Genomic DNA, 27941 nt, shown 5'->3' on the forward strand with positions numbered 1-27941 from the left:
TCAAAGAGCAAGCTGCTGGTAGAAAATCATCTACTGCCAAAAAAATAGTGGGAGCCCAAGTCAAGAAGACTTTGTTGCAATTTTGTACCCAATGTTGTGTCCCATAGGTAATGTTCTGCTTAATTTTATTTCTTTAAGTGATTTGAAATGTGATTCAACTTTTTCCCCCCAAGTATGAACAAAATGATGGTTTTTAGGACAGAATTGGAGATGCAACTAAACACATTGCATTTTATAATAACATTTTGTGTGTATGTCTGTGTGTGTGTGGGGGGAGGGTCATTTCTTAAAAAGTCTTAGTTATTTGACTTGCACATTTATACGATGTTTCAACGGCCTCTCGAACATTGTATAAACAAGGTTCCGCGCTATTACAGAATTGTCAAGTTGCTTAGTTGAATAGATGGAATGAACATAAATATTTGAATTATTTCAGTTCCATTTTGCAGGCTGATGCTTTGGACAAGGCCAATGAAAATAGTTATTCAGTATTGTTACTTTCATTCACTCTTTAATTCAATAAATTAATTAATTTTTTTTGGACGCCTATAATGAATTGCATGGCATAACTGAATAGCTTCATTTTATCAAAAAAGCGTTGTATAGAAAATTCACGTTAGAGCAATAATCTGTGATGTTCTAAATTGAAGGAAAATTAAATGTTTCGATAGAAATTTTGTTTTGTGTAAAACACGTTTCAAAGTGGTTCGTTATGTAGAGACTCTACAGTAGTTTCATTTGGTGTAGTATGGGTATACTTGCTCGCCTGATGAACAACGAAACTATAGAGATGACGTGAATATCTTACCTGAGAGAAACTAAGGACAAATTTGATACTTTGCATATTCATAATAAAACTACTCATATCTCGGGAAATCTCGATATAATGATATTCTGAGAATGAATAAAAAACGTAGTATAGATATTTTTAAATTGAGAGATATTGCATTGAATACCGACCATCAGGGTCACAACTAAATGCTTGATCCGCCGAGATAAGCACACATGTTGGCACCCACTTGTAATGTTGAAGAAGAGGAAGTTATGAAAAGTTAATTTTTGTGCACCCTCTGGTCCGGCATAAGAGCCCTGCTTGTTCTCCACCCCAGTTGCAGCCCTGTCGACCATGGACCATAATCACCATTGCCATATGCAAGGGGGAAGGAGTTTGGGGTTTAAACCCACCCCCCAGGACACAGATTATAGTGTTATTTTGCGAGAAAAACGTAAAAAAAAAACCTTTTCAGAAGAAAAAATTGTATATAATATCCTGCATACGCCTATGGTGATTAAAATTTTTCATGGGAAAACCATATTGTCTAACCAATTTTTTTCCCTTAACCGGTCCATGGGGGAGCTTTATTGTATCATATAGAATTATATACAAACAGTGCCATTTTAACACATGGGCCCGGTCAGGAGAAGAGGGGCCTCCCAAAAATGAGATCTGGTTAAAATTCTCTAGAATTTACCAGGTTGGGTCTCAGAAAAATAAGTTGGCCCACGGGCACACAATGCTCTTAAGACGGCCTTGTATACAAATCACATCATATCAAAATGTAATAATATTTATTACACACAATTATGTTTTATTATTTAGTTTAAATATACAGTGGAACCTCAAAATAACAGTATACTGCGGACCAAGGAAAAATATTGAGGTAGAAGGATTATAGTTATATCAACAAGCAACGTTATCTGTACGTGTGATCAAATTTATATATGCTGCTGTTGTCATCTTTTCTACATCGGCATTGTTAATACCATCAGAAAATGCATTTTTGTGTATTTATTGACTGCAAAAAATTGTAATTTATTAGTTTGTTAATAAAATTCACTTAGATGCAGTGCCACTGTAAAGAAGTTTACCATATTTCACTTTTGTGTCTTACACAGGAAGTATCAATACTAATAACTTCCTTTAGTTTTTGGTGATCATTTAGTGGAAAATATTGATGTTATTAGACACCTTCAAAAGAACGAGAATAAGTGATGAAGTTAAAATTACATTTAAAATTATTTTGAGCAAAATATAAAAAAAATATTTTTGTAGTGATTTCAAATTCTCCTAAAAATATTGTTATAGAGGGGTTTATCGTAGTAGAGGATATCGTTGTATTGAGAGTTTTATATTAAACTAGGCAATTCCAAACAAGATTTGGAAAAAAATATCATTGTAGAGGTATTAATTATTGATTGTCGTTGTAGCGAGGTTTAACTGTATATAAAAACTCTGTGGTGTGCGTATGATTTTCCTCATTGTGGAGGGGGGAGGCATTCAACATTTTTTTTTTCCCAAAAGGGGTTTCGTTTTTTTTACTGCAAAAAGGCACCATAATTTTGGCTTAAGGGTGTGCACAAAATTTTTCAAGGGGGTCCCGCGAAAAAGTTTAGCCTGGGGCCATAGAGTTCCCACTATATACAGTGCTCAAAACAATTAGGGGAGCACATTGTTTTAACAAAATTACGCAAAGATGTATACCGATAAGTAACATAAAAAGGAATCATCCATAATTTAAAGCCTAGTAGGAAACGGAAGAAGAAAACTTCATATGCAAATCAAAGTTCATGACGTCAAAAACCAGAAAAAGGAGATAAGGGCAGAAATCGGGATGTTGCAGAAACGTCTGTTTTACTGCCGTAACTGTGAAACTCGATTGCACAGTATTTTTTTTTAAGACAAGGTGACTTGAGGATGTCTCAACAACGTGATTTACCGGAATCCATGGCATGGCATGTTATAGGCAGACTGGAATCCGGGCAAACACAACGTAGTGTCGCGGACGCTGTTGGAGTCGCCAGAAGTGTTGTTGCAAGGCTGTGGAATCGATTCCAAGAAACAGGAAATGTTAGACGTCGACCAGGGCAAGGTTAGCCACGTGCCACTACAGCAACTGATGACCGGTATATACGGTTAACAGCCTGTCGAAACAGAACAGATGTAACGTTCTTGATCGTTACCTCCCGGTTCTTTAATATTTTTTCCCCCAGTAAACATTGAGTGGATGACAACAATGGAATAGACAAAGTTTAGATAGAACTATAACATTTATTCAATTATATTGTTAAACCATTAATCAGCGTAATCACTATTATCACAGGCCCTTTTATAAGTTAAACTATTAATTAACGTTTTATCACAATTATCACAGTTAGTCTTTTCTCTCACTGTCACAATGAAACAAAAATATGAATCGATCTCACCGCCGTTGTCCAGGTTTTCACGTCTTATCACATCGTCCGGTATATACTCCCAGGTGTCTGCCACACAACCAAAGACTCGTCGTCACCAGCTTCAGACGATTTTGGTGTAAACACACGTTGAGATGAAAGCTCAGCCACTGCACATGGAACTGGAGATGAAAGTCCACGGGTGGCCGGTCTGGCCACTAACCGATCACTGGATCACGACGACATTGAAACCTTACGTGCGATGAGACGGGATAAGTGCCAAGGCACACTTCTATTATTGTAACTTCATCGTTACTTATGAGACGATCTGGCTCACACCATGACAGGGCGTGACGCCTTACTGATTAAGTCGGTCGTTAGTCGTAGGTGAGGAAGTAGGTAGGTAGAGCGAGAGCGTCAGCACATCTCTAGCTGGCTTTTATATAGTAGCATTCCCACAATGCCTTACTGAAGAACCAATCACAACATAGAAGGTGCGGTATTAGCTTGTATCTGATTTACATAACTTCATGAGAAAAGGAAAACCTGTAAGCATTATAATATTAAATCTGGCATCCAAACATAACAAATTGGAGACCGATCGGCGGACACACGATCCTACCGGTCGATCCCGGAGACAAAGGTAAAACAATGACTAGAATAAAGACGATTTCCACGGGGCCCAATTTGGTAACGTTACATTTCCCCCCGGCCAACAAAAGAAAAATTCATAGAATTTTTCTGAAAACCCATGTTTTCCTAACAATCTATCTCACAAAAGGAGAAAACACCTGCCCAAGAACATGAAATGCACTATAATAAATAATCCCGCATGAAATACACACTATAAATACACTAAAATTATCGAAAATCCCGCATGAAATACCAATCAAAACCCGCATGAAATACACCATATAACACACAAAATATATTCAGGGACCTGCCCTACTACTACTACTAAGAAATCTCACTATCTCAAAATATCACATTAAAAATCTCAATCTCATTAAACTCACATCCCCAAAAACATGAAATACATAACCCTCCAAAATACACGAAATACAATTCTTTACCCCCAAAATACACAAAAATATAATTACGACAGGCACTCCCCCCTCCTACGAAAAGATCGCAAATCCGGGAAATAGTCCTCATGACTAGAATTTTAATTCTACATTGTGAAAAAGACTAGAGGTAACCAAAAAATTTCATTTTAACAATTATAAATTAATTTAACATTATTTGCAAAATCCCGCAAAAAACAGAATCAAAACACAAATGCAAAAAAAAAAAAAATATTAAATTGGGTTCGATCATCGATCACAACATTTTTGAAAAGTTCAAATTTATCATACGATCATAATATTTGACTAGATATAATACCCACGACTAGATCGACTAACAAAACACAAGCGATGTTCGCGATCGCTCGTTTAAACACGAATTTGCAATGCGATCGCCCATTAAAACATGAATTTGCGAAATGATCACAAAAACTCAAACCCGAGATTAAAAATACGATCTCAACATTGCGATTCCAAAACTGTCATCCAAAATCAATGAACTGATCCCGGTCGAGCCCCCAGAATTTATGTAACGTTCTTGATAGTTACCTCCCGGTTCTTCAATATTTTTTCCCCCAGTAAACATTGAGTGGATGACAACAATGGAATAGACAAAGTTTAGATAGAACTATAACATTTATTCAATTATATTGTTAAACCATTAATCAGCGTAATCACTATTATCACAGGCCCTTTTATAAGTTAAACTATTAATTAACGTTTTATCACAATTATCACAGTTAGTCTTTTCTCTCACTGTCACAATGAAACAAAAATATGAATCGATCTCACCGCCGTTGTCCAGGTTTTCACGTCTTATCACATCGTCCGGTAGATACTCCCAGGTGTCTGCCACACAGCCAAAGACTCGTCGTCACCAGCTTCAGACGATTTTGGTGTAAACACACGTTGAGATGAAAGCTCAGCCACTGCACATGGAACTGGAGATGAAAGTCCACGGGTGGCCGGTCTGGCCACTAACCGATCACTGGATCACGACGACATTGAAACCTTACGTGCGATGAGACGGGATAAGTGCCAAGGCACACTTCTATTATTGTAACTTCATCGTTACTTATGAGACGATCTGGCTCACACCATGACAGGGCGTGACGCCTTACTGATTAAGTCGGTCGTTAGTCGTAGGTGAGGAAGTAGGTAGGTAGAGCGAGAGCGTCAGCACATCTCTAGCTGGCTTTTATATAGTAGCATTCCCACAATGCCTTACTGAAGAACCAATCACAACATAGAAGGTGCGGTATTAGCTTGTATCTGATTTACATAACTTCATGAGAAAAGGAAAACCTGTAAGCATTATAATATTAAATCTGGCATCCAAACATAACAAATTGGAGACCGATCGGCGGACACACGATCCTACCGGTCGATCCCGGAGACAAAGGTAAAACAATGACTAGAATAAAGACGATTTCCACGGGGCCCAATTTGGTAACGTTACACAGAGAATGCTACGCAGCTGCAAAGACGGTTGCTCTTGGCAACAGGACGAAGCGTGTCCAGCCAAACAGTACGTAATCGGCTTCATGAGGGAGGGCTCTATGCACGTAGGCCAATGGTCTGCATTCCGTTGACCCCACGCCACCGTGCGGCCCGAAGAAGATGGGCTGCTGAACATCGAGATTGGGAGAAACATGATTGGAGCCAAGTGCTGTTTACAGACGAGTCCCGATTCAGTCTGGAGTGTGACACCCAACGTGTTCTGGTATGGAGGGACAGGGGCACTCGAAATAACCCCGCATTCGTTCGTGAAAGGTCACAATACAGACGAGCTGGTTGGATGGTATGGGGTGGAATCAGCATAGGCGGACGTACGGACCTGCATATCATTTGGAATCACACTTTGACGGCCCGAAGGTATGCAGACGAGATACTGCGACCTCATGTCATTCCCTTACGCTGGAGCCATTGGAGATTCCTTTGTTTTCCAGGGTGATAATGCCTGACCGCATAGAGCTCGTCTAGTGGAGAACATGCTTGAAGCTGAAACAATACAGCGTATGGAATGGCCAGTGTGCTCTCCTGACCTGAATCCAATCGAGCATGTCCCAAACATGCTCGATTGGATTCACGCATGCTGGACGACGCATTGCTGCGCGACCAAGGCCGCCTGTTACTGTCCGAGACTTGCAGATTGCACTTCTTGAGGAGTGGAACAGTATTCTCCAAAGTCTGATCGATAACTTCATTGCATCCATGGCAAACAGGTGTGCAGAAGTCTTAGCTGTTCGAAGAGACCACACGCCCTATTAAAACTCATACATCATGTCTAAACAGTACTTTTTTTTATCGTTTACATGTAACCAAATTGTTGCCCTAAATCATCTTTTCATGTTTTTTCCATATTTTCAAAGAATTAAAGCTTAATTCCAAATTTTTTTACGTCTTTTTCCTGTATTGCGCATTGATACACGTGTACTATCCATTGTATGCCAATACGTGGCTGTCTCGCACGGTTTTCTTCACTTTTTTGCTTGCTCCCCTAATTGTTTTGAGCAGTGTATGTTATCCTAATCTCCATCATTCAATTTTTGAAGTGAAAACTTCTTTATCCAGGGGAGTGAATTTTTGTGAGGGAAAAGAAACTCATCACAAAAAGTGAAATGCTTTCTTTTTCCTCAAAACCCATTCTGTAGTATAACTGATTGTGTGATGCAGCCTGAAAAGCAGATGGGTTGCGATGGTATGTCTATAGACATTCGGTCGTGTAAGAAAATAAAGTTGGGTGGACGAAAAGAGTTTGGACGGTTTGTGTTGGACATAGACAGTATATTTCTCTACCTCCAGTGATGCTGTACCCCCTGGTCACCTGAGAGTATATTTTGTATGCAAACATATGTTTTGAGACTTCACAGTGACAGCTTTCCCTAATTGACTGCATTGTCATAATGCAGAATACATCCAGAGCGCTTCACTTTTTCCTTTTTCTTCTTACTCTTCACTCCTGCACTAAAGCCCCACCCCCTCTAATTTAGAGCCAAGCCTGATTATTGCCAGAAATTTTTTAGTAAACAAATCTGGTCACACAGGGTTTACAATGGGTTCAATTATGATTCCATATGATGCCAGACGCATTAGAATTCTACGGGACAGATGGTGTCTTGAGGTTTAAGGGGTCAGTTAGATAAAGTAGACCAAGTTTAGGGGGGAAGAAGGTTTAAAAAAATAAGGGGTTATAGACATTCGGTCGTGTAAGAAAATAAAGTTGGGTGGACGAAAAGAGTTGGTTTGGATGGTTTGTGTTGGACAGCCCCACCCCCTCTAATTTAGAGCCAAGTCTGATTATTGTCAGAAATTTTTTAGTAAACAAATCTGGTCACAGGGTTTACAATGGGTTCAATTGTGATTCCATATGATGCCAGATGCGTTAGAATTCTACGGGACAGATGGTGTCTTGAGGTTTAAGGGGTCAGTTGGATAAAGTAGACCAGGTTTAGGGGGGAAGAAGGTTTAAAAAAATAAGGGGTTAACAAGATCAATCTTATTTGAAATTAAATTTAAAATTTCTAAATTCAATTTTAAATAATTAAAATTAAATTTAATTGAGGTGAAGCTAGTCATGCCAAACCTAGAAGTTTCACTTCTATAGTGTGAGATTCTTGCGTTGAATTTTTCTGTACAAAATTTTTTGTTCTTTTTACTTTTCATTCTTTTCCAATATTCTATTTTTGTAATTTGTTTGCACCAATTGATTTTAATCTCATTTCACTTTTTTTCTTCAAATTTTCACCTTGAAATTTTATATTTGAAGATGTATTTATCCATACTTTGGGATTTGAACTGAAACAAATGTATTTAGAGCAGTGGTTCTCAAACTTTTTATTGTGCTGCATCCCTTACAAACTTCAATTTGAATTCTCAATGCTTGTATTCCAGGGAGAAGCTTGTGGCAAAGAACTTGTGAAAATGACAAGATATGGTGCAGGTGGAATTGGTGCTCCAAGTAAAGATCAATGTTTAAGGGATTCAGCTGAGCATCATTTATTAACTGGAAACCTGAAAAAATACTGTGAAATAAAAGTTGAGCTGAATGAGGTACAAATTCATTTATTATTGCTATCTACACGTTACACGCATTACATGTGTTTGAATGTACACTTTTCTTTTATAATTGCTAAACTGTTATGAATTGTAGAAATAAAATAAAAAATGTGATTTTCAATTTGATCACCATTATTTTTCAGTGGCACGATGCTGTAACTGTTGCTCCAGGTGTTTCTTTGAAATATTGGAAAGAACTTAACACCAGGTTTATTATTATCAACTGTTTCTATTTAAATAGTGTGTGTATTTGTTATTTTATTTGAAATAATACTTTTTCATACGATCATTATATAACTTATTACATGTGAAAATCATCAATAGCTCAAATAAAAAAAATATATTTGTGTAAATCTTTTCAGGTGGATAAATGCACTGATCAAAGAAAACAATGAAAAAGTTGTTCCCTTAGCTATTGCTACTGGAAACATAGAGTTGCTGCTCAAATTTTACAAAAGTCAAAATCTACTTGATAAAGCTTTCCTTGTAGCTGTTGCTGCATCTGAAGGTCTAATAAAAATGTCATTACCAAATGAAAAAGTTGAAAAAGAAGTAGAAAGATCAGATTTGAATTTTGAACAGTAATTGATATTTTTCTTGATTTATAATTTTTTCTGGCTTGCTTGATTTATGAATTATTTGATGGAAGTATTTTTTTTTCTAATTTAATTTAAAGATTAATGACAACTTAATTTTAACAATTAACAGCATTTCAATTTAATGACAACACAACATGATAAAATATAATTATAATTTTCACTAGCCGATTTTTATTATTATGTCATAATATAATTCTAATATTTTTTATAATTAATTTTAAATTAGTAGGTACTTGTGTTGTGTACTTGAGTTGTACAGAAAATTAATATACATACATACATATATATATATACAGTATAACATATATATATATATATATATATATATATTTGTAAACAATTGAGCAAGTAGAAAAGTTTGAGTCTATGCCACTGTTCTTTGAAACATCCTTCATTTTATAAAAATTGTTTTTTCGGGTTCGAAGACCGTCGTCCATTTGAGTTGGTTCTCAACGTTTCCCCAACACTAGTGGTTGGCATCATCAGGAGAAATGATAAACTGGATCAAAGTTTATCATTTCTCCTGATGATGCCAACCACTAGTGTTGGGGAAACGTTGAGAACCAACTCAAATGGACGACGGTCTTCGAACCCGAAAAAACAATTTTTATCAAATGATGGCCGTGAAAACCTTATCAACTATCCTTCATTTTCTTGCACAACTTCAAGCTGTTTCTTATTTGGTTTAAAAATTTTGTTTCATCAGCAAAGCATTTTTTTTTCTGAAAACATAGTTGAGTGAATTTAATTAAAGTGAGATTGTGCAATTAGTCAGTAGAATTTAGTGGGGATAATGAAAAATTCTTGCCTATCTGATGCAATTTTTTTTTTCGAGTGAACAAAGACGTACAAGGCCTCAAAATAAGTTTGGCTTATTTGACGCTGAAACATGTTATTTTTGAAATGGATCCATAAGAATTTCTGCTAAGTCTTTAGTCAATTTTCAGTTCTCTTTAGTTTTTTCAATAATGGCATTGTCATTTGCTCTGATGCTTTTCTTCCAGACAGAAATTTTGTATCACAATTTACAAACCACTGCTGAATTGTTGATTTACCCACAGCCCAATTTCAATAGACTTAAATAATACTTTTAAAAGTTCGAGTAGCATCTTTCATTAAATAAATAAACCAAGTGCATCAAATGTATTTTCAACCTATCCAGTGTTTCTCACGTAATATTATGTCAGGAGTTGAATGGACAAAATAGAAACACCATTCCTTCACTGCTATTGTTATGCTGTGTGTGTGCGCCTAACAAAGCAACCCTAAAACCTTTCATGTGAGAGATTGAAAACATGTTCTTTTCATTCAAAATCATCTTTTTTCCCCACTTGTTTTTGTCTGAGGGGATATATTTTAAAATAAATTTGTAAACAAACAATGCGAGCATATTATGTCAATGCATTTTTCCTATGTATGATTTTCTGATCTCAGAAATTATATGAAGTCCTATATAAAACCAAATAAATATAAGTCATTATATTCTTAAATAATGTTAGGTGCAATGGCAATAACTTGTTCATTTTTGACACAATGTTGCAGTTCCTTGACTTACCTACTCTCATTCAGTCCAACTCGGTTGATTAGAAGTTCAGGGGTCTGCAAAGAAAAAATCAAATCATGTAAATGTTTGTATTCACTGTTTTATTTAATATTTATTCTGGCGTTCGGAACCCTCCTTCCTCCCCCACAGAATGGGTGAAAACTGCAGCAGCACATGGCTCCAAACGTTAACAGGCTTCACACTTGCGGAATAGAGAAATGGGGTTTTAAAAAAAAAATTTTTTTTTCTTTTTTTTCCCAACAATAAAACAATCTGGCGCTGCTCTTCATCTATGACAATGATTATCCAAATCAATAGAGGCCTGCATTATACAATGAGATCTTTCACTAAAATACCTCTTTCCTCCTCCCACATTGGCACTGAAAACTTTTGTGCTATTACAGAGTGAAATACTGTGCATTAAATTCTATTCCACGGACCTAAAAAATGTCTGAAAATGGAGGAATGATCATTATTGGAAGTTTTTTATATAAGAAACTAAAGAAAACTATATTCATATCATGAAAGGGGCGGGCCACTTTCCTCTTTCTCAATTGAGAGAGAGGATTTGTAACATTCGAGGGGTTAACCTCTTTATGATCACGGGTGTAATATTATGTCCAAACACCAGTAGAACAAATTCAAACAATTTCTCTGCATTTTCTTTTCTCTCTCTTCACCATCGCAGAGCTTTATAGTAACCCTATCTCTATAGGGGGGGGGGAGAATTTGCTCTTTCTTTCCCTCTGTTCTTTCATACTCCTGTTAATGATTTTTTTCCACGCATGTAATGTACCTTTCTATTATACATGTAAGAGCAAAAGAGAACATGTAGGGTGAGGGTGAAAAGCAGATTATAGGAAAAAATTTCTTATCTACCTTATCGTCCAGTGAGTTTGACGAGCTCTCTCTCGAAAATTTTGGAAATTATTATCAAAAGGCAGTTTGTGAAGTGGATAGACGAAAATAATGTATTCAGCATGGGTTTAGGAAGGGGAAGTCATGTGTAACTAACCTCCTTTGCTTCTATGATCACGTGACTAAGGCTTCGGGTAAGAGCAAAAATGTAGATGTTGTTTACCTTGATTTTCAGAAGGCATTCGATCGGGTCCAACATGGTAAACTCTTGAAGTGTTTACACGAGATTGGAATCGGGGACAACTTGCTGAATTGGATAGAATCGTGGTTAAGAGATAGGTCGCAATGAGTTATGGTGAACGGGGAATTCTCTGGTTGGACAAGCATCACAAGTGGAGTTCCTCAAGGAAGTGTCCTTGACCCCATACTTTTTTCACTTTTTATCGATAAACTCGATCAGGGTATCGATGGGATAACTAGCAAATTTGCAGATGATGTGAAGCTAATGGGGGTTCTTGGGAATCAAAGTGATAGGGAGTTGCTCCAGACCAACTTAAACAGGATTGCAGCATGGGCAAATGAATGGAGCATGACGTTTAGCATTGATAAGTGCATGGTCGCTCATTTTTGTTCGAACAACCCACAATTCTCTTACGAGTTCAATGGTGTCACTATCCCGGATGCAGCTAGGGTCACCGATTTGGGAATTCTCATTGACGAGCGGCTTAGGTTTTCTGAACATTGTTCAGCGGTGGTCAAAAAAGCGAATAGAATGCTTGGTCTCATTTTCAAAAAGGTCTCTTCGCATTCTCCTAAAGTCATTCTTCCGCTTTTTCAAGGTTTTGTTCATCCTGGACTGGAGTATGCTGTAAGGTTTTGGAGACCATACCTACAGAGGAACATAGACTTGGTTGAAGGGGTACAGAGAAGAGCTACACATGTCCTTATTGGAACACAGGGCTTGAGTTATGAAGAGAGACTTCATTTATTGAATATGTTTACATTGGATGAACGCAGATGTCGAGGAGATATGATCAAAGTGTTCAAAATTTTCAATGGGATGGATAGAATGGACCATGAACTTTTAGTACACCGCCAATCAACTGCTTTTACAAGGGGACACCAGTATCGATTGGTAAGGGACAATGCAAGATTATGGGGTCGCAGGGGGAATTTTTCTCTAATAGGGTTGTCAATAAATGAAATAGTTTACCCCCGGAGGTAGTAAATTGTAACACAATTGACACGTTTAAAAAGAAGTATGATAAACATGTTGGGGTAAATGGAGAAGCTATTCATACTTAGAATAAGACAACCATAAGTATTCTTTATGGTCATTGTATAATATTTTATCATGTGTATATATTGTTTATAATGTTTCTAATTACATTTTTAATTGGGTTGCTTTATTTTTGAAATATATGACATCCATATTTGTTATGGGCATCTTTTTCTCAGCCACCTCGCTGGGCATTTTGCCTGTTGTGGTGTTGTATTTGTATCTATTACACTTTTTCTTTTTATATATTTTTTTCTTTCCCCCTTTTTTATTTTTCTAATGTGCAGGCAGGTTAGCACAATGTTACAAGATTTATTGCAGATTAAATAGAGATAATCCAAATTTCTTGCCAAAACCTTGTATGCAAAGCGGTTAAATCAACCATATTGACTATCCCATGAAATATTTCAACTTTTTCTGGTCGCAATGGAAGTTAGACTGGGCAGTTTAGTAAACCATCTACTTCCCTGACTCACCACAGAATGTTTATTTTCAAATGTTAAAAAGACCCATCAATAATTGAGAATTGCACAACCAAAAATGCACACAGAGCCATCACAAGCATATCATAGGCTCTGAGCCACACATTTTTTTTTTCTTAAGCCCTACCTGGAAAATCCACTTACTTTTACTCCTGAAATTATTTCTAATTTTTTACTGATTCTAATGTACTAGATATAATTTTCATGAAGGCCCCTCTTCTTCTGAAACCTCATATGCCGTACTCGGGTGGGTCCATGCATTAAGACGGCACCGTGTTTACCATTTTGTCATTTCAAAATGATATCAATTTAAATAAAGAAATTGTGTGAACTGTGAGCTGAAATTCTGTGACAAAACTTACTCTATGCCTTTTCAGTGATGAATTTTCCGGACGTTTCTTCTTCTTTCCCAGGTTTCATTTGCATGCATGGTGTTATTTTTCTCCCAATAAATTTCAGCAGAAATGCTGTTTTAACGTTTGTAGAGCGACAGTTTTGAAACATGCTAGCGCATTTGCGTTTCATGTTAGACCATGCATTCTTTGATGGCAATTGTTTGTATTGGTGTGTACTATCACCTCTTAAAGTTTTTCCCATCTTTTCTGAATCACCCTGTATGTATATAGTAGAAGGATACATCATATGTGGGAAAAAGTCACTAATAATTTTATAGAAGTAAAAGGAAGTTAAAAAGAACAACTTCTTAGGGTTACAGCAAAGCCTCGCAATGATGAGGAGAGAGGAAAGAAAACAGAGCTTGTTTGAGTTTATTCTACAGGTGTTTAGATGCAATATTACATCCTTGATCGTAAAGTGGTTAATGCAGCTTTGATCGTCATTGAGCAGCCTATATAAAGTGAGATCTTCCTGTGTCTTACACACTTCAGTTCTGTCTTTTGTTCAAATACCATGGCACTGGGCATTCGTGTAGGAATGACTTTAAATTTTTTTCAATGTTCCGTATCATGTTGCAATTTGTTGAATAAATTAATCTTTAACTACCACATTTCCGCCTCTTAAAAAACACATCAAAGTTTGTGCTGATAATGAAAAATATGAAACAGAAAAATTAATGACAAACAATAGTGTAATACAGTAGAAGCTTAATAGCAAAGTCTCTATCGATCAAGGCACACAGTCAGATTAATGTTGACCCATCACATATACCTTTCACTGTCGTATGACAAGTAGGAAAATCAGTAAAATTTATTAAAAAATTTTTTTTGCATAATTCTTACATTTCTATTATGTATTAAAGTTAAATTTTTATTTGTTTTGAAATAAATTTATGCGTGAACAGCATACACATATTTTTCACATTTTTAGGAGATCATCTGTATTAACTTGGGATCTTTTTATCCAAGTTTACTCTGTAATCATTACCTCTAGTCAATCAAGGTTCTACTGTAGAATAGTGCCTATAAGTTTCAGATAAATTGCTACTAAATAAAATGATAAGCATTTCTGATTTTTTACTGGGGACTCATAGAAGCTTATCATATGAATTACTTCGATTACCATCAGCAATTTCTGCCATATCGAAGTAATAAAATTATTATGGGTTCAAATCCTAGTTTAGACTAAACATGGAAGTTGTAACTAACATCACTCTTCGGAAAGATCAGATAGATCTTCTTGGTTTAAGTCATTTTAAAAAAATTTCCTGCCTAAGACATTTTCTTTGACCTTTTTCAGTCACTAGATGCAAATAATCCACAGTATTTTTTACAATAATCTTTAAATTTCAAAAAAATATTTTACTTTACCTATTGCAATTAAACATTTCATTTATTGAAATCATTTTTTAGGCTTGTCACTGAAAATGTTCAGTGCAGAACTGAACGATATCTTCTCAGCGGGTCACCTGTATTAGCTGCTTGTTGCCAATTGGCTGTTGATAATGTTAAAGTAAGGAATTTTTTTTTTTTACAGATGCAAGTTATCTATAAACATTATACATTTATTTTACAAATTTATAAATAAGTTTATTTGCCTTAAAAATATTAGGCCAGGATTACACAATAAAAGTTTTAGAAAAGTTCTTTTATGAAACTTGAAAAATGTAACTAATAAGTGCATACATTACATTTGAGTGAATGTGACCAATAGGCTCATTTGTTGTTTTTCAAGTTTTATAAAAGATCTTTTACAAAACTTTTATAGTGTAATCCCGGTTTTATTATAAACAAGAAATGTTATTCATTTTTTATGAGCATATAGGACACAAATTGAATTTTCAATTCAACTTCCTTGGTTAGAGGTCTAATCTACTGTATATATTTAGTAACTGTGTGTGTGTGTGGTGAGTGAATAGTTTAATAGGTTAAATAGTGACGTATGTTATAAAATATCTTTTTAGGAAGCTGTGCAAGCACTTATTCGTGGAAATGAGTTAGAGCTTGCAGTTGCACTTTCAATGTCTCTTAATTTTGAAGGAACACAATTACTTTGTGCCTTAACTTATATTTCTTGGCATTATGCACATAATGAGGAATGGTGAGTACATATATTTTAACTGAGTTTGTTGTTTTAACCCTTTTCCAAATATTTTAATAAATACTCACACACACTATATGACTCTGCAGGGAACTTGCACTGAATGTTCTTGATCTCTATCCTGACAATGAATTACAGAAGCTACAAATTTGTGCAAATTGTAGTCTTTCATTACCTGAGAGGAATGAGCTCCATGAAAAGGTACATTTTTTTACACATTTTCTTTATTTTTAACTGCAATGTACAACTCTGAAATTCAGGAGTACAATATTTGCAAGAGAGCAACATTTTGTTTCAAAAATACATTACATTTAGAGTAAACTTCAGATAACGAGCAACTTTGTTTATGAATGTTTATCAAGATAAGCAAGAATTTTGAACATGTTTTGACTGGATTAGCGAGCAATACCTTGCAAGATAAGAAAAATTTGTTTATAGTTTTTTCAAGATATTTTGACTTGATAAACAAGATATTTCTAACAATGTAAGTATTATGTACACCAAAAACTCCTAGATGAGCACTAGTCTATATGAGGGTTCACTTTGTCTGTTAAGCAGAGACATCTTAAGAGCATCATGGGCCCCCCCCCCCGGGCCAAGTGATTTTCCAGAGGCCCTACCTGACAAATTTTCAAAAATTGTAACTGTTTCTCACTTCTGTGAGGTTCCCAGGCCCATGCGTTAAGATGACACTGCTGTCAAGTGTCGTACAATCACACCTGAAAAGCTACCTATTTCACTCACTATAAGCAAGGAAGAGAGCAATCTTCCCAAACATCCCTAACGAATTAAAGGACTGGTCTCAAGCATTTTTTGGTTCTCTTTTTTTGTTATTTTAGTGAAAGACAAACTTGAAAAATATATAGTATGCATATGGTATTGATGAAACCTTTTTATAGTTTGAGGGTCTTAGGTTTAACAAATCAGTCCAAATCAAACAAACCCCCTTACTCTGCTATATCATTGGAAAAATACTCAAGCCTTCAATATAAAATAAGTAGAAATCTAATAATTTAAAACAAATCAACCTGCACTATATCTTTGAAAAGAATCGTGGCTGAAAAGAGGAGAATGGTTGTGGAATTAATTTGAGATTTCATTTTTTCTTATGTGGAAGTCTGATTCAATATACAAGTGTTTCAGATAATAAGCACATCTATGGAATGAATTATGCTTGTAAACCAAAGTTTAACTGCATGATCTTGAAAATTGTTAAATAGATCTACAAGATAATATGAACATAAAGGGTGATTCAGTGTGAACACATATTCACACTAAATCACAGAGCAAATAAAATGGGTGCTAATAAATGCCAACAGCTTGGGTAATAAGAAAAATTTTTTAGAAACGAATAGCAGTGGAGGCCTAAATCTTATAGCTATTACAGAATTTTGGGCAAACGATGAGGATGAATCCTTACACCTCTCAAGATACTATACCTTTTCAAGACATATATCTGATAGGAAAAGAGGTGGAGTCTTAATTTAAGGGAAATAATATTTAAAAGCTAGAGAGTGTAACATGCAGAGAAGTGAAACTACATGGTTTGAGCTTGAAAACAAAAAGTGTCATAAACTTATTGTATGAGTTTGCCAGAACCCACCAAATCAGGATTCAGACTATATCTCCAAGCATCATGAAGAAATTATTTACATGTGCGAACATAATTGGGTCGTAATATTAGGGGATTTTAATTATCCAGGTATCGAAGGAGAACCCATTATTTGAAGATCAATATGAGAGATTTTTTTAAGTTGGTGATGAATAATTTTTGTGAAAGATCTTGTTGACCATGTTTTGGCTGAAGACAACTTTTCTTCTAGTGATAGTGATCATTGAATTGTTTGCTTTGTAGCTTCTTCGAGGATAAACCCAACAGCCATAAAATGGTCCCTTGTTTTCAAATAACCAACTTCAAACTTCGGAGGGAAAGGTTAGTGGTAATTTTCAAAAACCGGTTGGAATCAGTGAGTGTTGTAAGTCAGTGGGAAGAATTCAGGACAAAACTCTTTTCTGTTTTGTATGATGTCATACTCTTTGTTTGTAAAAAAATGAGTTTGTTCATTGCACCCCCTCTGGTTCACGGATAATGTGGATAATCTTTATTTTGAAAAGAGAAGGCCATTCAGAGAATACAGAAGTGGAAGAGGTTACCTCTAATCATTTACTGATAAAACAATGGTATTGAAAAAAGTGATAAGGGATAGTAAAAAGGTAGTTGAATCTAGGTTGGCAAATAACATTGACTCTGACCCAAAATCATTTTGCAGGTATGTCAATAAGGCATCTGTCTTTAATAGTGATATCCAAAGTATGGGTTGTCATGGGGTGATAAAGTCCTCAATAAAATTAAAGTGCAAGATGTGGGAGTCCTAAAACTTGTAAAAAATGCATGTGCGAGCAAAACACCAGGACCAGATAATATTTATCTTAGGGTTCTTAGTTAATGTGCTGATGAACTGTTGGGGTCAGTTGGACAGATTTATAGAAGTAGAGTTGCTGAGGGTATCATCCCAGAGGATTGGAAGCTTGCTAATGTGGTTCCAATAGTTAAAAAGGGTGGTATAGAAACTGCGTCTAATTATAATCCAGAGAGTTTTTGACAAACTCACCCTTGCAAATTTTGGAAATTATCAAAGGGCAGTTGATGAAGTGGATTCATGGGAACAGGGCTGTAACTAAGATTTTTGCCACCCCCACAACTTTAAAAGTTGGTAATTTTATAACTGTGTTCTTTGTTCCTTCCTAAAAACTGCTGGCCCCCTAAATTTCGCCGCCCGGGGCAGTCCCCCCTGCCCCCTCTAGTTCCAGTCTGGGTGAGAATAATGTATTGTCGGAAAACCATAGGTTCAGGAATGGGAAGTCATGTGTAACCAATCTTCTTTGCCTCTATGATCATATAAATAAAGCTTTGGGAAAAGGAGAAAAATGTTGATGTTTTATTTTGATTTCCAGAATGCATTCGACCAGTTCCAACATGGTAAACTCTTGAAGCATTTACATGAGATTGGCATTGGGGGCAACGTGTTGAAATAGATAGAATCATGGTTGTAAGATATGTCACAGCAGGTTATGATAAACGAGTCATTTTCTGTTTGGACAGGTGTAACAAGTGGAATTCCTCAAGGAAGTGTACTTGGTCTCATTCTATTTTCACTTTTTATCAATAAGCTCATGAGGATATAGATGGGATTGTGGCTAAATTCACAGATGACTTGAAGCTGTGAGGGGGAATAATCAGGAATCCAAGTGATAGAGGGAGAGGCATAGGCAGAGGTAGACTTGGAAGTCTGGGGGGCACAATGATGATGATGCCAACTCATATATGCATATATACATTAGATCAGTCAACTCCACATTTGACGCTGGTCCCCCCCCCCCCCCCCCCCGTATCTCCGCCCATGGGGAGAGGGTTCAGGCAAACTTTAATATGATTGCAGCATGGGCTAATGAATGAAGCATGACTTTCAGCATTGACTAGTGCATGATCACTCATTTTGGTTCAAACAACCCATGTATCACTTACGCTTTGAATGGTATCACTATCTCGGCTGCAACTAGGGACACCAATTCGGGATTTCTCATTGACGAGTGGCTTAGGTTTTCTGAACATTGTTCAGCAGTGGTCGAAAAGCATACAGAATGCTTGGTTTCATTCTCCTCCTACTTTTCCTTGGCTTAGTTTGTCCTGGATTATAGAGCATATTTACAGAGGGACATAGACTTGGTTGAGAGGGATGCAGAGAAGAGCCATGCATGCTCTTGATTACACATGCTTAAGCTATGAAGAGAGACTTGGTTTTTTTAATGTTTACATCGGAGTAACACAGGTGTTGGTGATATCATCAAAATGTTAAAATTTTTCAACAGGATGGACCACGAGTTCTTAATGCACCGTCAATCCACTGCTTTGATAAGGGGGCACCAATATCGGTTGGTACGGAACAATTCCCGGTTGTGGTGCCAAAGGGAATTTTTCTCTATTAGGGTTGTGAATAAATGGAATAGTTATCCCAGGGTCATGAATCCTGACCCAATTGACACATTTAAAAACACATATATGATAAATGCATTGGGATAAATCGAGAAGTTATCCATAAGATAAGACAACCATAATTGTTTTTATGGGCAGTGTATTATATTTTATCATAGTTATTGGTTTTTCATTGCTCTTATTGGGTTGCTGTATTTTTGTTATAGTTTACATATGGCGATAAAAATATGGGTATCAAATATTTCCATTTCCTATAGTACTATGTGGTCGACAATAAGTTTTAAGTAGATCGACAGTGCTACAAAACATTGACTTGCTAAGAAATGATCCTATGTGTTATACTTTGATCAAATTTTAAAAAATTCATGAGAATTGAAAAAAAATTGGAGCTTTTTATGGCTATAAACCTATTCCAACATCGTCTTAGAATATATCAATATCATTTTCAAAAATCATTTTACAAATTTGTTATGTCTGTATTTGCTAAGCATGCATTTTTCGTAATAAAACTGTCAAAAATAGTGCAAAATAGCTGTGTGTTATGGTATTCATTTAAAAGTATTATTTGGGTTTTTTTTTCATTCAGGCGGGACTGCCTCCTATTGATTCCTGTGCAGAAAAAGCAGTGCATGCTCAAAACAGTGGAAACATCTTGGAAGCAGTGCAGTATTATTTATTGTCAGAAGACCCAAAATCTGGTTTAGACTTGGGGCTACAGTATGTAAAAGGTACTGAAAAAAATAGTAGTTTCTCAGTCTTTTCTACACTCTAAATTTACTTTAGAGCAGGGGTTCTCAAACTGTGCGCAGCGGTATGCATCCAACGTTAGTCAGGGGCGCTGCGGAGTAGTGACCAAAAGGTTTTTCAAAAATATCCTTTGTTAAACAGTTCTGGGGAGCCGGCATAGCTAGCAGATAAGCATTGAATAGGGGAAAGGGGCGTCGTAGGTGGAAAAAGTTTGAGAACCCCTGCTTTAGAGGAACCGTGCATAAGCGGAGATAGACTTGGAAGTCTGGGGGGGGGGGGCACGATGATGATGATGTCAATTCATATATACATATATACATTAGATCAGTCGACTCCACCTCTGACCCCAGCATCAAAGGTGGAGCCTTTTTCAGGTCATGCCCTTACGTATCTCCGCCCAGGGAACCATGAAAAATCTTGGCCTCAGGCCGACCAATGTCTCAGCCTATATGGCCCAACTCTCTTTCTTTTTTTTCTTGCAATCCAAGCACAACTCAGGTCTATCGCCATGTAGAATTTACTACCTAGTGAGTTGTGCCAGAAGTGTAAGTGTGTGTATCTAACAGTCTGAGTGCGTATCTAGTGTTGTGTCTGATTTTTCAGTGCTGCTATCTATATTTCAGAAGTGAAGTGTAATGATTGAATATTTATACCGTTTGTAGACCTGTTGCTCTCTGTGGTAAGACATTCTAATGGGGATATTGGCTCGCATTCTATGGCCCAACTGCAAGATGCGGGACCACGTGTGGCTACCTACGCAATATAGTGAATTTCTTTTGTGCAGCAAAAACTGTGTGTGAAGGCATTTGTGGCCGTGTGCAGCCTAGAAAAAACATTGGGACCAACCAAGTTCTACAATATTTTTTTTCTGTTCTTTTCTAATCATTATTCATATAAATAATATATTTGAATTGCATTTTATTTCACCTTTTGCAGTAATTTAAAACATTCATATCATTAGTGGAGATAGACTTGAAGGTCTGGAGGGTGCACAATAATGTCAACACATATATTAGGTTACATGCCCACATATTTGATGGGGCCCCTCCCCCCATATCTCTGCCTATGTAATTAATATTATTTAATTTTTTACAGATTCACTTGAACATTCATCATGGAAACTTGATCCATTGTGGCAAGTGTTGAGTAGTATGTCATGTGTGCGATCTAACGTTTTGCAAGACAACCGTTGTGATAGGTTAGTATTAGCTACATATAGATGCACTCAATGTAAATTTGATGGGGAACCTCACTAACTCACATGCATTGGACTTAACTATGATTTTTACTGTGTTATCACCACTAATTTTTAAATATTGCCTGTGCATTGGCCAGTTTGAAAAATTTTAAAGCATATTGCCTTTGCATATTTCAAAAATTCTTTGATTCATTGTTTTTGGTCATTTGTTTGTCAAAGGTTCTGTCCCCCACCCTGAGGTATGGTTGCTTTCATACTTCCTACTATTTGGAACATGAAAACTCAACCTGTTGACAATGAAAGCTGCAGACAGTGGCATTAATTAAAAGCATTTAGAAAAGCTGGTTGAGCAAGCTAGATCAAACCTTTTCAAGTGAGAAGAAAGTTTTCCTCATTTCAAACAACCGCGTTCTCATTTACAAATGAAAAGATCTTTCAACAACAGAAAAAATGTTTTATTCCACCTAGGTCAGGATTACTGTAAGCACAGAAACCTTTCATAAAAAATAGCTCATCAAAAATTTTTTAATTCATTGGTGTATAGGTACAAGCGTAAACTATATTTAAAAATTCTCTAGGGCAAGATCAAATGAAAAATCACCAACTTGGTATCTGCTTAAGTTGATATGCATGTTTTACAATTCCCTTAAATTAACAATACATAAACCTAATTTGTTTTTAAAAATAAACAAGTAATTTTCAGACTTGATGATAGAATTTTAAGTTTTTGTATATATTTTTCGAAATACTATTTTTTTATATTAACATGCTCATTTTAGATATTTTTCATCACTTTACTAGAAGCCATATATGTGCAGAGACATAAAATTTAGTTTTTTATACGTTCCCCTGTGCATTATTGTCCCATTTAAAAATTGTTGCCCTATTTCCCGATCTCCACTAAGACCTCACCCCCAAAATTTGTGTTCCTTGAAGCGAAGCATTATCCAAATTATTTAAATTCAAAAATTGCTGCAAATGAGGGAAAAGAACAACATATATTAAGGGAAAAACTTGAGAATAAACAGCACAAAGATTCAAAAGATTCTTTAAAGTTGCAGTCTGTTAAAACTTTTAAAATTCTGGAATGCCTTCTTAACTTTCAATGGATAATATTTTAATGAATATTCTACTTGGAAACAATGTATTTTTTGTTGAGTTCAGTAGAGACAAGCAACAACTTTTCAATTGGAAGTTTGAATACAGAGGGACCATATATGAAAAATTAAGTTTTGTATCTTGGTACATATACAAGCCCTTGTAAAATAAGTTACATATCTAAAATTAACACATTGTTTGAATAATTTTTCCAAGTAAAAGTATATTTCTATAATCAATGATTCAAGATAGCCCAAAGGGTGTATAAGGACTTGACTATGCAAATGTACCAGGCATGCGGAATCAAATTACTGATGTGACAAAAAAAGCCAGAGCAAGATGATAGGTTTGTATTTAGGAATATTATTCTCACAGAGGTTACAATACAGCATCATTCCAGAGAGTGTTGTTTGTTTTTTGCTCCCCTAGAAGAAATGATTCATGGGTTGGTCGAAATGCTTCTTAATATAAAAGAAAATATTATTATAGTGAGATTAGTTTGTGTGTGAATTGTGAGATTATTGACATTCCTCTCCCCAAATATGTTTTTCATCAATTTGTAATTTCAGATAAGTTATTTTAAATACTTTTATGTATTTGACAGGTTTATTTGACGTATACTAATGCATATTAATTTTCAGACATAGATTTGAACTTCAGATTTATAATGCTTACATAGGTGCTCTTGTTGCAATGAGACAAGGCTTTGAACCTGTAGTAGGACCCCTCCTTTCAAAGTCACTGTGAGTAATTCTAATACATACTAGATCTATTCAGAAGAAAATCTTGAGTTCATTTATATCAAATAATGTAATATTTATTTATTATCATTTTATAAGTTGCCTTGATGCTCTAGTTCAGCGGTTCTCCACCTTCTTTGACAGGCGGAACCTTTTTAGTCTATAATTTCTGTCTCAGAGCCCTGTTTGCCTCTTTTCATTATTTTTTCAAATTTATTGTTTTATTTGATTCTCCTCGAGCAGCCGTGGAACCCCTGGGAAGTGCACACAGAGTCCCAAGTCCCAGGGCTTCATGGAACACTGGTTGAGAACCGCTGCTCTAGCTAATTATTATTAATGTCATGCAAAGTGCAATGTAACTATTGAACCTTAAAATCTGCTTAGAAATGCCATTGAGAGTTTAAGACAATTTATTTTTCTAACAACGAGAATCTGAAGTGTGTAGATTGATAATTTTAACTACCTTAAACTTTTATGGTTCGCTGGTACATAAGTTAAAACTGTTGCTGAATTTTCAATTAAATTACAGTGATACAGTTTTTGTTGATAATCTACGTGAAAACAATTGCGAAATCTGAAATTAATATAAAATGAATATAACAGACTAATGTAAAGAATAAATGAACATTTAACATGTCATTTGCATTTTCATACTTTTCTGAAGACTCTTCGTGACATATGGAAGATGGCAAGAAGTGGGGGGGGGGGGAGAAGAGAGGTGCAGATGTTGTTTTAAAGGGGAATCCCCTCCATGAGAACCTTGGGTATCAAGGCACTATTTGGGGTCACTTCCCCTCTTCGTCTTTTGGCACTAGGACCAGCTTCAGAGTCAGTGGACCTATGTCACTCAAGAAGATTGTCCAAAAAGGTCTGTTTCTGCCGCCTCTTTAAGATTGGCCCATAATGGGATATGACCTTCTCTGAAGAATTACTGGCTCTGGAAACTTTGTTTGGTCCCATGGAATTGTTTGGCTAGACATATGGGGTGATGCTTGCACAATGACAAACAATGCCACATTGAGCACGAGAACTAAAATTAGCAGCAAGGTGGGCATGCAGACGAAATAAATCTGAGCCAACCAACAATAACTGAGACAAATTTTTCTTGGAAAAAATCAACAAAAACCGAAACTGACGATAACTTAAGTTAACGAAAATCAAGGTATTACTGTATATTTGTGTTCAAATAGTCTTAAATGTTTAATTTTTTTTTCTTTTAGAATTAGACTTACCTTTATGACCGGTAGGACATTCACCTTTATCACCATTTACAGGAAATTCCCATGTTTTTAATTTTTTTCTGTCCTAAAATTTTTATAGAATTTTTTTCATATGAGTATGTAATTTTTACTTAAATTGTGTATGAAGATAATTTTTTTTATAACTTATAAATCATATTAAGGTAATTATAACTACAAATATAAATTTTCATCCAAAATATTTGTTATGCTTCAACATTTTGTTTGGGAAATACATTTTAATTTACTACAGATTTGTGTAGGTCCTTTATTATTCATCATTGACAATTTTTCAACAATTTTAGGATAGTTTCAAATTTCACAGTATAACTTTTTTGCGACAATTAGTATAATATCCTGTATTTTCATTGAAGAAATTTGGTCATCTTCCTCATAACTGGTATTGATTCCAACAACTCACATCTGAATATAATGTTTGGCACAGAGTGCTACAACAACATTTAAATCTATGATGCTAAATATGCCCAGATGACTGGTAAATATCAACGGGCTGGTTCAAGACGGTAGCAACTCAGAAAATTGCATTTTTTAATTATGTACAACATGAAAATGGTAGGAAACGCCTCTAAATATTTCCTGACACCCTAGCTCTAAACTTTGTTTATATGCTCCCCACTGCAATTAAATGTCACTGGACTCCCATTTTGAATTTCATACAAAGTGAATCTTCAAAACACTAATATCTCAAAACAGGGAATTTTGAGTTGTTGCCATCTCGAACCGGCCCATTGATATGATGCAAAAAGTATTAATTTACAGCACCACTGAGTGTGCATATTTGAATGATTTTGAAAGGAACATTAAAAAATACATGTCATTTGAACCAGAGAAAAATTCTAAAGGAAAGAATGTTGAAATACTGCATTGCTTTTGATAGAGACAATGAATGATAATGTAGCGTAAATAACAGTATAAGTGAATTTGAAGTTAATTCTTTCTTACAGATATTAAAAGTTTTTCTTTGAAAAATGTGTCATTTACTAATTGCTTCAGATCCATTTTAATTGAATCTATTAATAATATAACTTATAGTCAGGGAAGGGATCTTAGACACTGTTCTCCCCCCGAGAAGAAATTCCGGCAGTATCTAGTTATGAGTAGTAGTTCTGACTTATCTATTACAGGGCATAGGCCTGCCTTTAAAGTGCTTGCCTATTACAAAAAAATAGCCTTGTGTGTTAAAAAAATTGCAAGGATATACAGTCTTTCCTATTTTGTAAAACTTATACCAAGCAGGAATGGATGAAATTTGGAAAGAAAATTCACATGCCTCTGTGGGAAATCAAACTACCAACTTCTCACAATCCAGGTGAGTGCTCTACCATTAAGCTACAAAGGACCGCCATTTTCTCCCCTTAGAGTATATATGTGTGCTGAATGGGACTGCGGGTGGACAGCCTCCTGACTTGGCTATTAACTGTTAATGACAATAGCCCCCCCAACCCCCGATAAAGACATATAAAAAGAAACTATGTTATTCTCCGCTTTTCATACAAAGTATGATAGACTGGATACCAAGTGGAAATAGATGGAGTTAGGAAAGATAATTCACATGCATCTGTGGAGAACCAAACGACCAAGCTCTAATAATCTATGCTTGGTATACTCTGTTTCATTACTTCGTCCCATACCAATTAAGTGTGGACACCTTAATTTAAACCATGCCATCAAAGCAATGACACAATTGAAATCTGATACAGCTAAATATAAAGTAAACATAATGAGTTTGAATGACCCATACACATATAAGGGAAAATTTTCAGGACTGCAATCCGAATGCCAAATAATATGTGACAGCGACAAGCCAAGAGCAGGCCTTACCACACTTATTGTACTTGGTATGAACAATGAAGAATGACATCATTTCTTTTTATATGTCACCATCTGGAGGCTATTGCTATTAAGAGCTACTAGCTCATTCAGGAGGCTATCCATGTGCTGTCCCATTCAGCACACATATACACTGTAAGGGAAGGAAAGTGTTGGTCCACTGTAGCTCAGTGGTAGAGCACTGACCCAGATTGTGAGAGGTACGTGGTTTGATTCCCCACAGGGCATTTGAATTTTCTTTCCAAACTTCATCCATCTCCGTTTGGCATCCAATCTTTTGTATGAAAGATCACATATTATAGAGAAATTTGATGGATTGCAAACTTCAATGAATTAAAACAATTCAACACTGAGTGTCATCAATAACACAATTAACCTTTTCCAAAAGTCCAAACTGCCCTGGTGTGAATAGTGTGTAAAGAAAATGGAGGTAAAAAACCATTTAGTTTGAAGCACTAATATTAGAATAAAATTGATTCTAAATGTTTTTATTATTTTTGTCTCGTGATTCAGTTTGTCAGTCTCCTGTACAGTTTAAATTCATGAATAAAATTATCACTTTTCAGTATTGTAAATGGTCTCCTGTCAGTAGCATATGCAGGATTTTCTCTAGGGATTCTCAAGGTTCATCTTTCTTCTCAAGGGAAGTGTGATTTCCTTTTTAACACTCATCTCATGTGGGGGCAAACTCTATTCTTTCCTCGCATACGCCAGTGCCTGTCTTACTAAGGATTAACAACCAGTGTTAAGTGATAGCATAGTTTTAATAAGCATTCAAACTAAAATTGAATTCCGAAAATTACTGGTGTTCTTTAAAACCCATCTCTCTGTTTATCGAGGCAGTGTGGTAGTTATTTAGTTACCATTTTCTTACTCGACTTTCATTCTCAGTGTTCACTAATAGATATTTCTTTACAGAAGTTTGATAAGGCAAGTACATAATCTTGAGTGTTCCTTGACAGAAGAATTTGTTGAAACCACATTAAATACATGGATGGCATCACGTAAATCCTCAATGAATGGGTACATGCAAGTTCCAAATTATTAATTGTCTGCATGATATATTGGTGGAAGAAATTGTAGAGCCAGGTGAAAAATGACGATTGAAAACTTCTGACTGTTACTTTTTAAAAAAAATTTTTCAGAGATGATGAATCCGATGAGATATATCTTGAAAACTCATTGGAAAATCTCTAATACCTTTTCAGCACAATTTTTTTTATCTTTTATCATTACCATGCAAATGTTATATAAGGCTACTCTCCTATAAGGCCTTCTCTCCCCTTTCCTAAAGTCACTTACCTTATTTGCATATCCTTATGACTAGGCATCATTTCTGGGAGCTTTTTGAATAATTTTACATGATTTTTTTGTGCAGTTCGATTCATGAAGATGGACTGAGGCAAAACGCTATCTCTTGTAGAAAAAGGTAAGATCCTATTTTTTTTAAAAAATGTAGCTTAATTTTTTGAGAAATTAGGTAGTATATTAATCTGTCCAAGATGCTGCTTGACAATTTCCTAA

The 27941-nt window shown here is 35.7% G+C and overlaps 1 protein-coding gene across 7 annotated transcripts in view; it reads left to right on the forward strand.

Annotated features, from left to right (window-relative positions):
• Nucleotides 1–27941, forward strand: part of LOC149085243 (WD repeat-containing protein 17-like) — a 116538-nt gene that overhangs the window by 72730 nt on the left and 15867 nt on the right. For 3 of the 7 annotated variants that reach the window (XM_089233130.1, XM_089233129.1, XM_089233132.1), the window contains exons 16-25: nt 8130–8288; nt 8438–8502; nt 8657–8875; nt 14864–14963; nt 15415–15551; nt 15641–15752; nt 20132–20273; nt 21388–21490; nt 23230–23331; nt 27336–27440. In XM_089233130.1, the coding sequence (XP_089089256.1) occupies nt 8130–8288; nt 8438–8502; nt 8657–8875; nt 14864–14963; nt 15415–15551; nt 15641–15752; nt 20132–20273; nt 21388–21490; nt 23230–23331; nt 27336–27440 (1244 nt within the window). Of the gene's footprint in view, nt 1–8129; nt 8289–8437; nt 8503–8656; nt 8876–14863; nt 14964–15414; nt 15552–15640; nt 15753–20131; nt 20274–21387; nt 21491–23229; nt 23332–27335; nt 27441–27941 lie in introns of those variants that run through there. The other 4 variants (XM_089233133.1, XM_089233135.1, XM_089233134.1 and 1 more) reach the window with 4 other exon arrangements.

This window comes from Pholcus phalangioides, unplaced genomic scaffold, assembly GCF_987345545.1.
Source record: "Pholcus phalangioides strain wild (caught in Gottingen) unplaced genomic scaffold, Ppha-v1.0 ptg000007l_1, whole genome shotgun sequence".
Lineage (NCBI taxonomy): Eukaryota > Metazoa > Arthropoda > Arachnida > Araneae > Pholcidae > Pholcus > Pholcus phalangioides.